Below are 15,867 nucleotides of genomic sequence, written 5' to 3'. Positions count from 1 at the left end.
CATTCTCTGATACTCTGGCCAGGTCTACACGACGCGCGAAAATCGATTTTAGATACGCAATTTCAGCTACGAGAATAGTGTAGCTGAAATCGATTATCTAAAATCGATCTACTCACCCGTCTTCACCGCGCGGGATCGATGTGCGCGGCTCGCCATGTCGATTCCGGAACTCTGTTGGTTTTGGTGGAGTTCCGGAATCGATGTAAGCGCGCTCAGGGATCGATATATCGCGTCTAGATGAGACGCGATATATCGATCCCCAAGCAATCGATTGTAACGCGCCGATATGGCACATTGTATAGACGTGGCCTTATAATTTTGATACTCCACATCTGCCAAGTCTTTTTTCAAAGTTACTGCAAATAGAGCATGGTTTGATCAAAAGTGGAAAGTGTTAGCCTATATTCCAATTATTCATAATTTTACTACCTCAGATGCTTAGAACAAGTATACAATTAAGTATTACGCATAATAATGTAATAATGACTGCAAATAAGGTTCCTCAGGCATATAATAATAAGTTATCAAGCTAAATGTTATTTTTATAAATCTTCCAGCTAACTCAGAGAAACAACTACAAAAATCCAGGATTCATGGACAAAACATGAATGTGGAAATGGCTTGCTGGATGAAGGTGTGTACCTGTTTAAGGGGAAGACACAGGGTCGGTGCTTAATTTGTGCCAGGGCTTGCCAGGGCTGAGCCCCGGCACCTCTGGGCTTGTTGTGTCAGTTATGGAAGTAAAAAACTGCTTAAGCCCCAGCACCTTTTTCATTACAAATTAAGCACTGTGGAGACTGATGTTGCAGCAACCACAGAGCAGGTTGTGGGGATGCTGATTCATTCTCCTCCCAAGTGATCAGAAGAGAGGGAAGGCTATATAAGTAGGAGTAGGAGTAGAAGAAGCCCTCTTTTACCTGGACCAAGTAGAACAGCACCCACCCTCCCACCCATGGAAATGGAGAAATATCAGGTTTGGTCAGGATCTGCTGTGGGCACTAACCTAGTCACTCCTTTCTTGGGAGGCCTGAGAGGAATTTTTCTCTTACTGCCAAATTGGCATTGGTGAAGTGGGTTTGGTGGGGTTTTTTTGCCTTCCCCACATTGAGTTCAGCAGAAGAGGGGGCGCTTAGTTGGGGACAAACATGGAATGGAAGTTAGTCTATGATGTCACAACTCATGTTGACGTGGGGCAGATGTCCAGTGCAGTTACTCCATAGGGAAGGAATACAGTGATTAGATAAATTGATTGGTAAAGGATTTACAGGCGGTATTTGTTAAAGGAGCAGAAAAGGGGGAGTGGGGTTCCAGGGCTCCTATGACTAGCACAGCAGGGAGCCAAACCCGCCACCTCTATAGCCCACCTTAACCCTCAATCAAGGGGGGAATGGCAAGGTCCCAACAGCAGGAGGGCTGGGCACCAGGATGAGGAAGGTAGAGGGCTGACAAAAGCCTCCTAGGATATACTAAAATAATCATGGAATTATCTGCACCGTATACTCCTATCTGCCAGGTACCCCCAGACTGTTAATAATGAAGTTGTGGTCCAATTAAATGACATCCAGTGTCTCCTGTCCTTCTTCCAGCATAGCCAGATAGATTACAATTTAGTTTAAACTATATGAGTGAAATCCTGTCCCAAATCTCCCATTGGCTTCAGGGGAAAAGGGATTTGACCCTGACTCTGTTTCCTCCAGACAGCTTTCTAATGTCAAAGGCTTGATTCATTCAAGAGTCAATTATCCTTTTTAAATGTATATTGCTAGAATATATCACCTTAGCAGAAGACTTGTGTTTATGTTTGTCACTTGTTGCAATTAAACATGAGCTTGTATACAAACTGCACAAGGAACATTTTGTATACATAGTTTATATACAGTTAGTGTAAAGTAACATTCTTGGCAGGCAAAAGTCTTCTGGTAACATTTTATGCTCACCCAACTCTCCTGAATAAAACAAAACCAAGTACTGTATCTTGATCAGTCAGATTCCACACCCATGCATTTTAACATAAAATTCCCTGCGCACAAGTATGTGCCTTTACTCCTAGCTATGCTCATTTTGACCAATTCCTCTCCCCTCTTGATGCTTTTGTCCTAAAATACATGTCAATGTTTACCATTTTAGCCATAAGTTATCCAAGTCATATTTTTATTTCACTCTTTCCTAACAATGTAATTCTTCTAGACCCTTAAGCATTCTATTTTTCTCTTTTAAATCCCTCCAGTCTGTCAACATTTTTCTGAAGGCAGTTCACAAGCCAGTATTTTAAATTGCTACTTCTCCAGTGTCATTTAGAAAGAACACAAACCCACTAAGCAATAACGGAATGTCTCTGTTAATACAGCCCAAATTGCATTGTTGTCATTGTTTTATGATGTTGCAAAATTAAATCCAACTTGCTGGTCATAAGCACTTTCAAGTTTTTTTTCAGTATTACTGTTTTCACAGTTGGTCCCATACCACCAATATCTGTATTTCAAATTATTTTCCCAGTTGTACTAGACTGTATTTTTCTCATGCTGGATTTTATTATTTCCTGCACATATTAGTAACTTTCTAGGCCCCTTTATATGATTATTTTGTCGTGACTAATCTCTCAATTTAGTATCAAAATAACTGTAATCCTTTCATCTGCTGATTAAACAATAAGCATTATAAAGACTTTAAAAGATCAAAATCAAAATATCCTTGTAATCATATTTTCTTACTAAATACTTGAGAAAATCTTTTTCTGTGAACAAATAAATCACTGGCTGCTACTAAGAAAACAGATCCTCACCTCATAACTGGAACACAAAAGCAAACTAAAAAGACAGATTCTACAAGAACAAAGGGCTGTGCTTGCAACTGACATAGATATGTATTATGCTGCACATTCCTCTATAATTTTTTTCAGACATAAGGATTTAAGTAATGAGCAAAACAGCATATTGCAAATAACTAGAAAAAAATCAAAATGACTATTGCCACTTGTTTTAACTAACATTTCTGGGGGTGGAGGGACGGTGACAGGGGAAGACAGTTGTTTTCAAGGCAAGAGTATCATAGTCCACTGGCTAGTGTGAACAGGAGTTTATATACACACACACATATACAATACAAAAATAATTATGTATATGACCTTGTACCCTAGAAGGTCATTCAGTCACTCTAGAGAAAAGAAATTAGTAATCATCAGTAGTTGCTATAGCAGCCACTCCCTAGAATAAAGGCAACTACAGCTGTATTCTACAAACTGAGTGCAACTGACCTCATAAAAAGGTCAATTACAAAAATAAATCCAAATATACAGAATGGCATGATGTCTACAACTATGAATCAAGACTCTTCCACCCATATACAGTATGCCATTGCTTAATATCTTATTCAATCCTTATTTTTGTGTTTAGTTGTGTAATAATAAAAATGCACATGTCATAACTTTGGATAAAGGCCATAGTTATCAAAAGTTTGGTCTTCTGAAATGTACAGAACTGTTTTTAACATTTTAAAGTTGTGTGTTCCACATAATTTAAGTTGTGTGTCCAATTTAGATTTACTAAGAATATTATATGTCTTCCAGAAATCAATTGGCATTTAACATAAAAATCTATCTTACTGAATAGTAATTACATTTGTCCTTTGGACAAACACTGAAAGATTCATAAAAATGTACGTTTTATTGTTTAAAGCAAATAATTTTTCAATTCTGAAACATATGTTAAGTAATTCTCTATATGAGATAGAAGTGTTTGCTTATTATTATGCAACTACTTACAATAAGTAAGAACTGGTTCGGTTTCTAGATAAATCGTGGCGTATGACTTGAATAAATGATCTCATGAAGCACTACAAATGTCCAAGAAAATAGATTCTAGGACAGTTGTACAGCCATCTTTTTACTATGCTGCATACATTAATGGGTAAGAAAATAACTATGTTTGAAGAAAAAAAAGAACTTTATGTAAGGTCTATTGCCAGCTATTTAACAGAATTGGAGGGGAAAGGAAATGTGTATTGGCATATCACATATATATACACAATACTGTAATATACAGTATTGTAAAGTATGTATAAAATATATTACATCATATACATGCTTGCGAGTGTTGATTAATTATGAGAAAGACAATATGTTTTTTCCCTCAATTTTAAATTCAGCTTAACTTTTTTTAGCCCATGAGTACAATGCTTCTGTCTTTTGCAATAATGCAGTCTTCATTAGAGTCCATCATTCAGAAATCCAAAAGATACACATGATAGTCAGGAAAAATATTTTGATGAGATTTTCTCAATATAACTCAAGCTCCAAATGCAAAACAAGATAACATAAGGACACTGGATACATACATTAAGCCCTAATTTTACCAAACAATTCACTTTAAAAGTACCACTATTGTACTCTATACTTTTCCAATTTTCAAAACCCAAAAGAAAGATGAAACTATATGGTCAACTATATGATGAAACTGCAGAAAAAAGTAGTTAAGAAGAAACAAAGTAATTATTAAAGGATTATTGCATATACAATTTTTCTCCCCTTTAAAAAAAAGCACCCCAAGAAGGGGAAAAAGTTTCAAAATAATGAGGATGATTTCTAACACAAATAACATCAGGAACAGAATAGTATATTGGATGCAGGAAGGCTAGAGGAGAAGAAATAGATGGCTCAAGGGAATTGGTAATAGGATATGGAGCCTTTCATCTTCAGTTCACAGGTTAAAATCCAGCTCAAGCTGGTAGTGACCTAAACTGGTTACTAGACAGTGGGAGTTCAGTAACCAGTGTGAAATGAATTGGTGGTCAAAAATACAGTCTCAGCCAGACAAGTGTTCAGTATCATAAGCTGACGGACAGACTCAGCAGAGAGGTCTAAGTAAAAACCTTCACATCTCTAGAAACAGTTCCTTCTGGTCAGGTTTGAGACATAATGGCATGACACACAAGGGAGCACTGCTACTGCTGTACTAGTTTTATGGACAGAGGACCTGAGTTTCCAATGCACCAATCCCAGCACCAATTTTTTTTTTTTTTTTTTTTTATGTGGGAAGGGAGAACAGTAGGAAAAAAAGTGAACATACCCTTTCTATACAGAGGAAGGAAGTGAAACAAAGATATCCTCCAGTATTAAAAACAAGTTAAAGAGAATCTTAATATATGTTTAACACAAAAATTAAATAACTATTGTTTATGGTTTTTACTTAAAATGATAAAAGCCAAGGAATAATTTCAAAAAGAAGGAAGGTAAGCTACCAGCCAGTGTAGTCCCTACCTCTACCTCCAATGTCTAGGCATTACTGTACATAATGTAGGATCACAGACTCAAAACACTGGGAAATACTTCTGAACTGGCCAATTATTTATTGTTGTGCACATGGCAAACTGTAAAAATAGGCAAAATTACTGTAGATTAATATTTAAACAAATATTTACATTATATTCAAATAGATCCTTTATCTCTGAAAACTGGGCAAGTGAGACATGTCATGAGTAGTTCCTTTAAGACACAGTGTTACTGCTTCCAAACAAGCAGCTAGACAGTGAAGTGTTGGGTGATCTTCAAGGCCTGAATCTGGCAAATGCTTAGGCATGTGCTCAAGGGCGGCTCTAGACATTTTGACGCCCCAAGCATGCCCCGGGGGGCGCTCTGCCAGTCGCCGGTCCCACGGCTCCGGTGGAGCTCCCTCAAGCGTGCCTGCGGAGGGTCCACTGGTCCCGCGGCTCCACTGAAGCCACAGGACCAGCGGACCCTCCGCAGGCATGCCATCGAAGGCTGGCTGCCTGCCACCCTCCCGGCAACCGACAGAGCACCCCCCGCAGCATGCCGCCCCAAGCACACGCTTGGCATGCTGGGGCCTGGAGCTGCCCCTGCATGTGCTTATCTTTAATATCATGAGTAGTCTCGTTTATTTCAATAGTTATTTTGATTTCAGTGGGATTAATCTCTGTAATTGTTAACCGAGTACAGAGTGTTTGCAACAATGGGGCCTAAATGATGAAGGTAGGCATGAATAAATGCACTAAAAAGCTCATAAGGGTTACGTGAGTTCATTATTTTAGTATAGAGTTATTGTACCTATTTAGAGAATTGTGTGTATTTTTCACTATTTTATTACACTAGAAAAACATTAAAAAATCCAGAAGATATTAAGACAGTATAGTTTTTATTAGTAATATGTTCAAAAAAGTTATCAAGAGCCTTGGTCAGCACAAACAGCACTTAAAATTTTAGATTAAAAAATCCTATATAACCTCCAAAGAATTGTTGGGAGGGGTGGTGTTTGTTTTTTCAAGTAAAAAAGTTAGGTAAAATAATAATAAAAAGTCTGTATTAATATAATCTTAAAATGTGATTTCATCGAATTTCAAAAGGTAAGCAAAGTCAGCCAAGCCAATACTTGGGTGGGAGCCAACCACAGAACATAGAGGTGCTGCAGATGAATTTTAGTGATTTAACTCTCTGCCAGTGTTTAAACAGTTCTTTAACATGGTTCAGGAAACAACAGGATGCTGGAGTAGCCTAGACAAATTCCAAGTCATGAAATTAAATATGACCAACGTACATGTTTCCTGTAGTTTCTATTAGATTCTCCTTCATTTCTTGTTCTAATCTTTTGTGAAATATTGATACAAGAATCATAAAAGGAAAAAGACTTCTTAGTTCATCTACTTCATCCAAAGGATTAGGGCAGAATAAATGTTGGTGCACACTGTTACTGTACATTTTAGCAATTAATTAAATTATACCTATGTGATAAACTCTATACCTGTAAATGCTATTTCAATATAGGAAATTATTACTGTTTTTACAAAAATGATGCCTTTTGAGTAGTTGACACATCAACAAATTCATATTATCTTTAATAAAATACTATAATGAAACAGCACTGAAGCTTAAGGGATTTCCCTAAACTTACAATAAAATCAAATGTGAAGGCTCCTTTGGCCCCAATTATAAGTTGCTGTAGAAATATCATTGATATGTTACAGAAATATTAAGTTAGGAACAGGTTATAGCAGCAAATATTGTAGCTAGGAAAATCCAGTTTTCATAAACATATATTTATTAATAATCATTGAGTGGACCAAAATCAAAATCTAAAATGTATGAAGTCATTTTGCATCTAAAACAGAATATTTTTCAAAGTTTTCTCTTAGGGATAAAGATGGCTAGTCAATAGCTTGAATAAAGTGGCTTGGTGGTCTCAGAACAGCCTCTAGTGAACAGATGTTACAAATAAATATCACGCTACTACCTTTACTGGCAGTATCAATGGACACAATCACAGAGACTAAACTACCTTTCTTACTCTTACTGATGATCTCCACATCTGAGGCACATGTGTGGGTAGAATGGAGAAGCTTGCTTTATCAAAATATGTATGGTACATATTCAGTGGATAAACACTTACTTCTCAGGACCACCAATGTAGCATCTCTCAACACCACCAAAATTAGGTCCCACCCCACAATCTGATCCAAGTGGGAGGAGCCTTGTGTCAGGAAGTACTCCAGGTACTTCAGTAGGAATGTGTGTAGAAACAAGGGTATTAGTAGATCAGACTGCAGGACCTGGGCCTTAACAACAACAACTAGTTTTGGAAGTTTTTTTAAACAAATTGTTCCATGAAACTTGGTTTATTACATAAGGAAAGACAAAGTGCAACTCCTTCTGTTATCAACTAATGCTGTTATGCAGCATTAATACAAGATGGAATATTTCCAAAGTATTCCAAGATGCATTCGTCAACATATCTAAGAAAACTAAACTATTAGAACTTCCTCCTCTCTACTGGAAAACAGCATCTCTAAGGGTAACATTTTTAAAGCAACTATATTTATTTATATTTAATAACTCAAACCTCATTACTAGAGTACCTCAGGCACTTAGGAATCCAAGTTCTGTTGACTTTTAGCAAGACGTGAGCTCCTAAGTGACTTCTGAAAAAGGTACTGAGGCTTCTAAAGTCATTTCTGTGCTTTTGAAAATATTATACAAATAGTTCTAGGTGGGGGGGGGAATGTTATGGAGGGAATATTTAAACACACAAATTGCACTTTATTGAGTTGAAAATAAATCTATGAATATTCTTTTCAAGTAAATTGGAATATTAATTTATTGATGTCTTATAACACTGCATGGCACTAAGTCTGAAACTTAATGTCTAGAAGTAGAAGGTTAACCATGGCTCCAGTCATTAATTCAAAGATAGCATAAGAAGAGGAGCAGAAATAACTACATTTATTCAAGGCTACTGGACAGATTTATGGAAAAGCTGAATTTAAATAACGAGGAAGTTACAAAACCTTCTGTTGTTCAGCTCACAAACACATATCCAATTACCATCAGAGAAATCTCTCCCATCCTTATAACTAATTTTTCATATTTTCTTTTAAATTCAGCCCTACTCTGTTGAACTGCAGCAAGGTGATCTAGTTAACCATGTCTGTGGCAGCACAAACTGTCTGAACTTTACTTAGGCGGGTGGAAAAAATGAAGGATTAGTATTTGGTTTTCCTTCCAGTTTTACAACAATTAATTCACTTGGAAATTTCATGGGATAAATATTGAAATAATGTGTTTATAAATGTAACACTAGACATTCCCCAAATGTGAACTGGACCAGACCAACCTTGCACAGGTATTTCAGACACATACAGTATATGCCCATGAGCATTTAGGAGACAACAGCTCTAGTTTACCTTTTTTCAAACAACATTTGACATTAAACTACTTGTAAATAAATACAGAGATAGGTTTTGGTCAAGAAATTTTAGTGCTGCTTTTGCTAAATAAACTATTGTTTTTTTAAACAAATGACAATTGAAGTAGTTTGCTCTCTTTTTTCCTCCTTCTTCTTTATAGAGAAACACACACAAAATGTCACAGAATTTAACAGGACAATATTTATAGCACAAATCTGTGATTGTAAAGCTGATCATTCAGAAAGAGAAACGTTTGATTACCCAGACAGCTAATAACCTAAATTCTGGGATTTCATTAAATAACAGATATTACAAACAAAACAGCTTTCCTCTGGTTTGTACCAGTATTCATATTTGTTGTTGATACACTTTCTTTAATCATATATTTTAACCAAATTAGTTTCAGGATAAATGGAGAGTACTCACGTGATATAATACTGTCAATATATTGTGGTAAATATGGAGCCCAAGCATCAATTGTTTCTTTCCGCCCTGCCTGTTCAATTCTTCGCAGTTCTGCTAACAGCAAGGCCTGGGCAGCTTCCCTTACCTATAAAATAAACAAGAATATCATACAAGGTCAACTCTCAAATAAGATTTACAAATATTTTAAACAGGTAATGGGAAAGTTATCCAGCCATTACATTCTTACAATACAAACAACAGAGCTAAGCTAAAAAGATATATTTACAAAATCCAACTCAGGCATCACATACTTATGCCACCAAGTTACAGTTCGGTCCCTGCTTCCCCTAGCTGGGACTGAGGTTGGGAAAGTATGCCGCGCAAGCCATATAGCTGCTTTAACTACACCTTGCCTTCCAGAGGAAGAAGTATAAAGCCCCACAGTAGCTAGTTTTCCCTGCCAATGAAAAGATCAGCAATATAAGGAGGCCAAGTTAGGGAAGGGAGAATACAAGGGAGCTCACAACTAAGTCTTGAATTTATAGAGCATGATATTTGGATATTTAGCAACAGATCTAAGAAATTAGACCTTCTTTTCTGTGAAAGATGTTGAAGGAAAATTAATTTGGGACTTTCTAGAACTACTTAGAGAGAGAATTCTATAGAATTCTCTTCTATACTTTCCCGAAATACTTTTCCAACTTCAACAAAGTTTGAAAAAAAGTTAAAAAAACCACATTTTTTAAAAAGTCATTAAGTTTAAATATGCTTTTGCCCATTTAGTATATAATTTGGACAACTGAGCAATAGTAGTGGAGGAAATCTTCAGAAGATTTTCATGTTAAAGAAAAAAATACTATAAAACCAACAAATACAAAATAATAATTTAAATGTAAATGGCAAAATTTCCATTCATAGATGTCAAAGCATTTAATAAAAGTAAGCATCACCATATTTATTTACATATGGGGTATCTGAGACACAGAAGTTAAGGCACTTGCCCAAGGTCAAAGAAGAAGTCACTGACAGAGCAGGGTCTACACCTGACAGCTAACTCAAGTGTTCTAACTACCAAACTTTGTGGCTGAGGAAAATTTCAGTTATCTTTGAAAGTGATTGTGCTTTCTGGGAACACAAACATATTATATAATATCTAGTAAATAGGACAACTACTCAGAAATATACAAATCTACCAGTGCTTTTGTACAAAATATACTTCAGGCAGATAACACAAAGCATACACCAATTAAACTAGGAGACTGCTTAAACTCTACAGCTCTGTTCTTCATTCCTTTCTTTTAAAGCTGCACAATTAACACCCCTGCTGCCGACTCCCCCCGCCCCAAACAGCATAGGTGGTGCCAACCGTTTTCGGACTATTGTAAATGCATTCCAAAAATTATAACAACTTAGCAGCCTCTTAATAGAAATCGAGTTGAAAACTTTGTCCTTAATGAGATTTTAAGCGAATTCCAGAAAATTCTAGATCTGAATGGATAAAATATATTTCAAATATATACAGTACATTTATGTTTCCTGTTCATCATTGTAGGTGACTCAGAAATTAAGAAAAAATACAGATGTTAAAATGTCAAAGGAATGTTTATAAATTAACCAGAAAATTAAACATAATATACATGAAATTGTAGTATGTTTCATTTTGAAACAGAAAAATATAGGGTGCAGTGAATATGTCTTCCCTGAACCTAAGTACTGTTTTTAGGTCTCTGGGACATAATGAAAAAAATCATTTCTGACAGTTACATAGAGCTAAATTCTACGTCCATTTCCATAACTAAATGAAAAAAAAATTAAACAAATATTAATAGTTTTTTAGCTTTCATTGACTTCTTGACACATTGAAGAGTGCTTTCACTTAGAATCATAGAAGATTAGGATTGGAAAAGACTTCAGGAGGTCATCTGGTTGAACCCCCTGCTCAAAGCAAGACCAACATCAACTAAATCATCCCAACCAGGGCTTTGTCAAGCCTGGCCTTAAAAACCTCTAACAATGGAGATTTCAACACCTTAATAGGTAACCCATTCCAGTGCTTCACCAACCTCCCAGTGAAACAGTTTTTCCTAATATCCAACCTAGACCTCCCCCTTGCAGCTTGAGACCATTTACTCCTTGTTCTGTCATCTGCTACCACTGAGACAGCCTAGCTCCATCCTCTTTGGAACTCCCCTTCAGGTAGTTGAAGGTTGCTATCAAATCCCCGCCCCCCACTCTGCTCTTCTGCAGACTAAATAAGCCCAGTTCCCTCAGCCTCTCCTCATAAATCATGTGCCTCAGTCCCCTAATAATTTTTGCTGCCCTCCACTGGACTTTCTCCAATTTGTCCACATCTGTAGTGGGGGGCCCAAGACTGGATACAACACTAAAGATGTGGCCTCACCAATGCAGAATAGAAGAGAATAATCACTTCCCTCGATGTGCTGGCAATGCTCCTACTAATGCAGCCCAATATGCCATTAGCCTCCTTGGTAACAAGGACACACTGTTGACTCTTTTTCAGCTTCTTGTCCACTGTAATCCCCAGATCCTTTTCTGCAGAACTGACGCTTAGCCAGTCAGTCGGTCCCCAGCTTGTAGCCGCGCATGGGATTCTTCCATCCTAAATACAGGACTCCGCACTTGTCCTTGTTGAACCTCATCAGATTTCTTTTGGCCCAGTCTTCCAATTTATCTAGGTCACTCTGTACCCTATCCCTACCTTCCACCATATCTACCTCACCCTCCAGCTTAGTGTCATCTGCGAACATGCTGAGGGTGCAAACCGTTCCATCATCAGATCATTAATGAAGACAGTGAACAAAACTGGCCGCAGGACAGACCCCTGGGGCACTCTGCCAACCAGATATCGAACCGTTGATCACTACCTGTTGAGCCCAACAATCTAGCCAGCTTTCTATCCACCTTATAGTCCAATCATCCAGCCCATACTTTTTTAACTTGCTGGAAAGAATACTGTGGGAGACCGTATCAAAAGCTTTCTCCATATCCACAGTCAGTTATCTCATTGTTTTATTTCATTTTATTTTACTTATTTTATTAAATAAAAGAGAAGACCTATAAACTGCTTGGAATTCAGCTACTCCAAATGAATTTGTTAAAATGGTCTGTAGATTAGGGAAAGGGGGTTTTCTACTGCCAAATAAAATTACTTACAGGTATTTTAGTGGAACAACGATGACATCCAGTGGCCAGTTAGATAAACCACAGATTCATATTTCTCTTGATAAAGTTCTACAGTCCTAGCTCCCTATTTAAATCCAAGATAATGGTTTAAAATATAGAGAGGCCAGGTATCTGTTTAAAAGATGACCTTCTATTTAAAAATATATTAACCATTACCCAATTTTGCAGCTTACAATTTTTTTTAGAACCTAAATTCTTTGTCATATGCAGAACCCTTTGTTTTGCAATTTGCAATTTAATATTACCTCCAAGCATCGATCCTGCCACCTGTGAGCTAGCATCTCAAGAAGAGGAGGTCTAAATTTCTCCAGCCCCAACAGGTCAGGAAGCATAACACAATGCATAGCGGCTAATTGACTCCATCCTGTTAAAATATGTTAAAAACAGGCATAAAAACATATAGGCAATTTTAACAACAAAAGGATCAAATAAATGCATTTTATTTAAATGTATTCAAAATATTTTTGAATTTACTCTGGTCACTGGCTTGGGACATGCACTTTTTCCCTAAGGCTAAATTGCTTCTTAGGGAACAGCGTGGAAACTACTCTGGATGCAGACAGATCTCTCACTGACAAGATCAGTGTCTTAGTAAATAATATGCAATACTTTTTCCTGTAAGGCAGATATTTTTACATAAAGAACAATATTCCTGTTGCCACAAAAAACAAATACACAGCTAAATATCTGTTCTAAGCTAAATTCAGACAAGTTTGTCAATTGCAACAACTCACAAAATGTTACATAGTAGCAAGAAGTCACAAAAATCCAGTTTCAAAAAAAACAAATAAGACAAACCAAACAGATGAGTTACTACTACAGATGAGGTACATTTAAACAGCAGTTAAAAGAATCTTTGCTGAGACCAAAAGAGGGCTGCGTGTCAGCTAAAAACATGGACATTTGTTTGTCGCCGTCATCTGAAGCAGAACAGAATTCTTTTCCCCTCTGTCATGGGAACCTAAGCTGTAACCATACACAGAACTTGATCCAGAGCCCATGGAAATTAATGGGCATCTTTCCACACTTTCCAGTGGACATTGGATCAAGCCTCCACAGCACATATGTACCCACCACACAAACTGAATTGGCTCTCTAAGGCTCAGATCCTGCAAAGAAAACTAACTGGTCAGATCCCTACACACGTGGAGAGACCCCAGTGTAAGTCAGTGAGGCTATCTGCCTGTGTCTCAGTGCACACTGAGAATCAGGGTCTCAGCCATAATCTACACGGTGGTCTTGACTCAAAGTATTTAAAACATGCTTTGAGACTTAAAGTGCGTAAGTTCATTACTGAATCAGGGACTATACATAGAACAAAAAAACAAAATCCATGAATTCATTCAACATTGAAGTTGAGATTTTAAAAAGCACCACCCAAGAAATTCAAAGGAAGTGTAACTCAGCTGGCTCGTATATACATTAGAATTTGCTTTACTTTATATGGAGTTAATGCCTTAATATTCAAGTGCAACAAGTCCAGATTATAGTCATTAAGTAAGTAAAGTATCAGCAGTAATACTGCACATTCTTTTCGTTTTTGTACTTAATTTAATTTTCGTTTTTTAAAGTATTATTTTAATCAACAAATAGAAAAGGTGCTAGTTTAAAGTGACCTACAGCACGTGAAAATAGAACATACAATTCAATATTTGCAAGAAAGCTTGACCTGTTCATTTAAATTCTTATTTCAACACGTAATGCTTCTGACATATATTCATACTATAACACACTGAAGCATCACACCTTCTATGTTTTTTTTAAAAGTCAGTAAAAATAAGCATATCCAGCTTGTACAATATAGTATTTTAGAATGTTTATAACTTATTCCAAGTAAAATTTCTTGAATTGTAATCTTTATGGCAGAAAAAATACCCTCTCTCTTAACTGATTCAGTGGGTACTAAAAGTCAGTGGGGCTTTCCAGGGACTCAGGAGTCCACTATGAAAAGTGAATTTCTTGATCAGGGTCTCGATCGATGCCAAGTTTGATTTATTTAGTTATTTTTATTTTTTTGTAAACTCTAAAAATTATTTGTGCATGGAAAGCATCTCAATATTTTCATTAACTATGGAAAGGTCTTTCCTTCATTCATACGTACCATCAAAAAAAACGTACAAAATTGAAAAATACTATTGAAAATATTAGAATTGAAAAATACTATTTCTTTTGTTTATTATGTATTAGAATAGTTTATTATGTATTAGAATTGAAAAATACTATTTCTTTTGTTTATCACTTTACATTGCAAATATTTATAATAAAAATAATATAAAATGAGCACTGTACACTTTGTATTCTGTGTTGTAATATAAATCAATATATTTGAAAATGTAGAAAAAAATCTAAAAATATTTAATAAATTTCTATTGGCAATCTATTATTTAGCAGTGCGATTAATCGCTATTAATTTTTTTAATCATGTGCGTTAACTGTGATTAATTGACAGCCCTAATTTATTTATTTTAAGCATCCTTTTATTTTTATTTAAATCTTCACAGTTGTTCAAAATTATGGGTTTTAAGCTTTTTTTTTTTCATTTTAAATTTTCACAGTTGTGGGAACGTATGTGGGGGAGGGGTCAGACAATTTAATGACAGTAGATTTTGAGATTCAAAAAAAGATGAAAGTTTTATAATCGTTAAAACATAACTTGTTAACATACTATATCAAAATATGCAAAGTAAATAGCCTTAAATCAAACTCAAGTTCTCAAGGAGCATTTTACTTACTTTGCTTATCTGTACATTTTAATCATCACTGAAGGAATTTTTTTCATCTTTTATGAGTGTTCACTGAAATCGACATTTATCAATGTTTACTGATAAAAATCAAATCCTTGTAAGCCAAGATACCGGGGGCAGGAGGGGGCAGTTGGCATATGGTATAATCATGTGAGGGCCCCTCAACTTTGGAACATGCTGCCCTTCCCAGTCCAACACAGTCCTAGTTTGTCAACCTCAAAAGGCACATGTGTTTTCCCTAACTGAGATACATTGAAATGATTCTGTTCTCTGAATAAGAGAGGTTTCAAATGGAAATAATGTCTATAAACAATTATCATGTTTACTTTAAATCCATGAGTTACACAAAATTTAGGAAATATGAATTAAAACTAATCCTCATCAATATTTTTACCCAGTATTGATGATCAAAGTTGGAGACAAGTTTCATTTTGCATCTCTCCCAAAACAAATGAATATGCAGATTAAAGTCATGTCATAACAATGATAACGACATTAGTCGTAAGTAAATGATGAGTAGATAGAAAATGTGGAGAGAATACCTTCATTTACTAAGAAACAGCTACGTAAAGTAGGAGCAGGGCCAGAGCCAGAGCGATCAGCTTCAGTGCTAGAAGAAACAGCAGGAGCAACTTGCAGAGGAAAGAAGAAGAAATCCAAAAAAAAGAAAAAAAAAAAAAGAGAAAAAGAGAGAGGAAAATGAAGATAGACATTTCTGAAAAACTGATTAGTGTTACTGAAAAATGAAAAAAGAAAAACTGAGACAAACTGTGACTACATCAACTATAAAATAAAAATATTCTAGGTTTTACCAGAAGTGTAACGT

The 15,867-nt window shown here is 36.0% G+C and overlaps 1 protein-coding gene across 5 annotated transcripts in view; it reads right to left on the bottom strand.

Moving 5' to 3' along the window:
- The window catches only part of WDR7 (WD repeat domain 7), a 359,997-nt gene that overhangs the window by 233,472 nt on the left and 110,658 nt on the right, over positions 1-15,867 (bottom strand). For 4 of the 5 annotated variants that reach the window (XR_004376795.2, XM_032802574.1, XM_032802577.2 and 1 more), the window contains exons 17-19: positions 15,584-15,673; positions 12,543-12,661; positions 9,115-9,238 (exon numbers count right to left, since the gene is read on the bottom strand). Coding sequence is in view for 4 of the 5 variants with exons in the window: in XM_032802574.1 (XP_032658465.1) it covers positions 9,115-9,238; positions 12,543-12,661; positions 15,584-15,673 (333 nt within the window). In the remaining variant the exon portion in view is untranslated. The remainder of the gene's footprint in view (positions 1-9,114; positions 9,239-12,542; positions 12,662-15,583; positions 15,674-15,867) is intronic. The other variant, XM_032802575.2, reaches the window with a different exon arrangement.

This window comes from Chelonoidis abingdonii, chromosome 6 (assembly GCF_003597395.2).
Source record: "Chelonoidis abingdonii isolate Lonesome George chromosome 6, CheloAbing_2.0, whole genome shotgun sequence".
Classification (NCBI taxonomy): Eukaryota; Metazoa; Chordata; order Testudines; family Testudinidae; genus Chelonoidis; species Chelonoidis abingdonii.
This window is presented reverse-complemented; position numbering and strand designations above follow the sequence as displayed.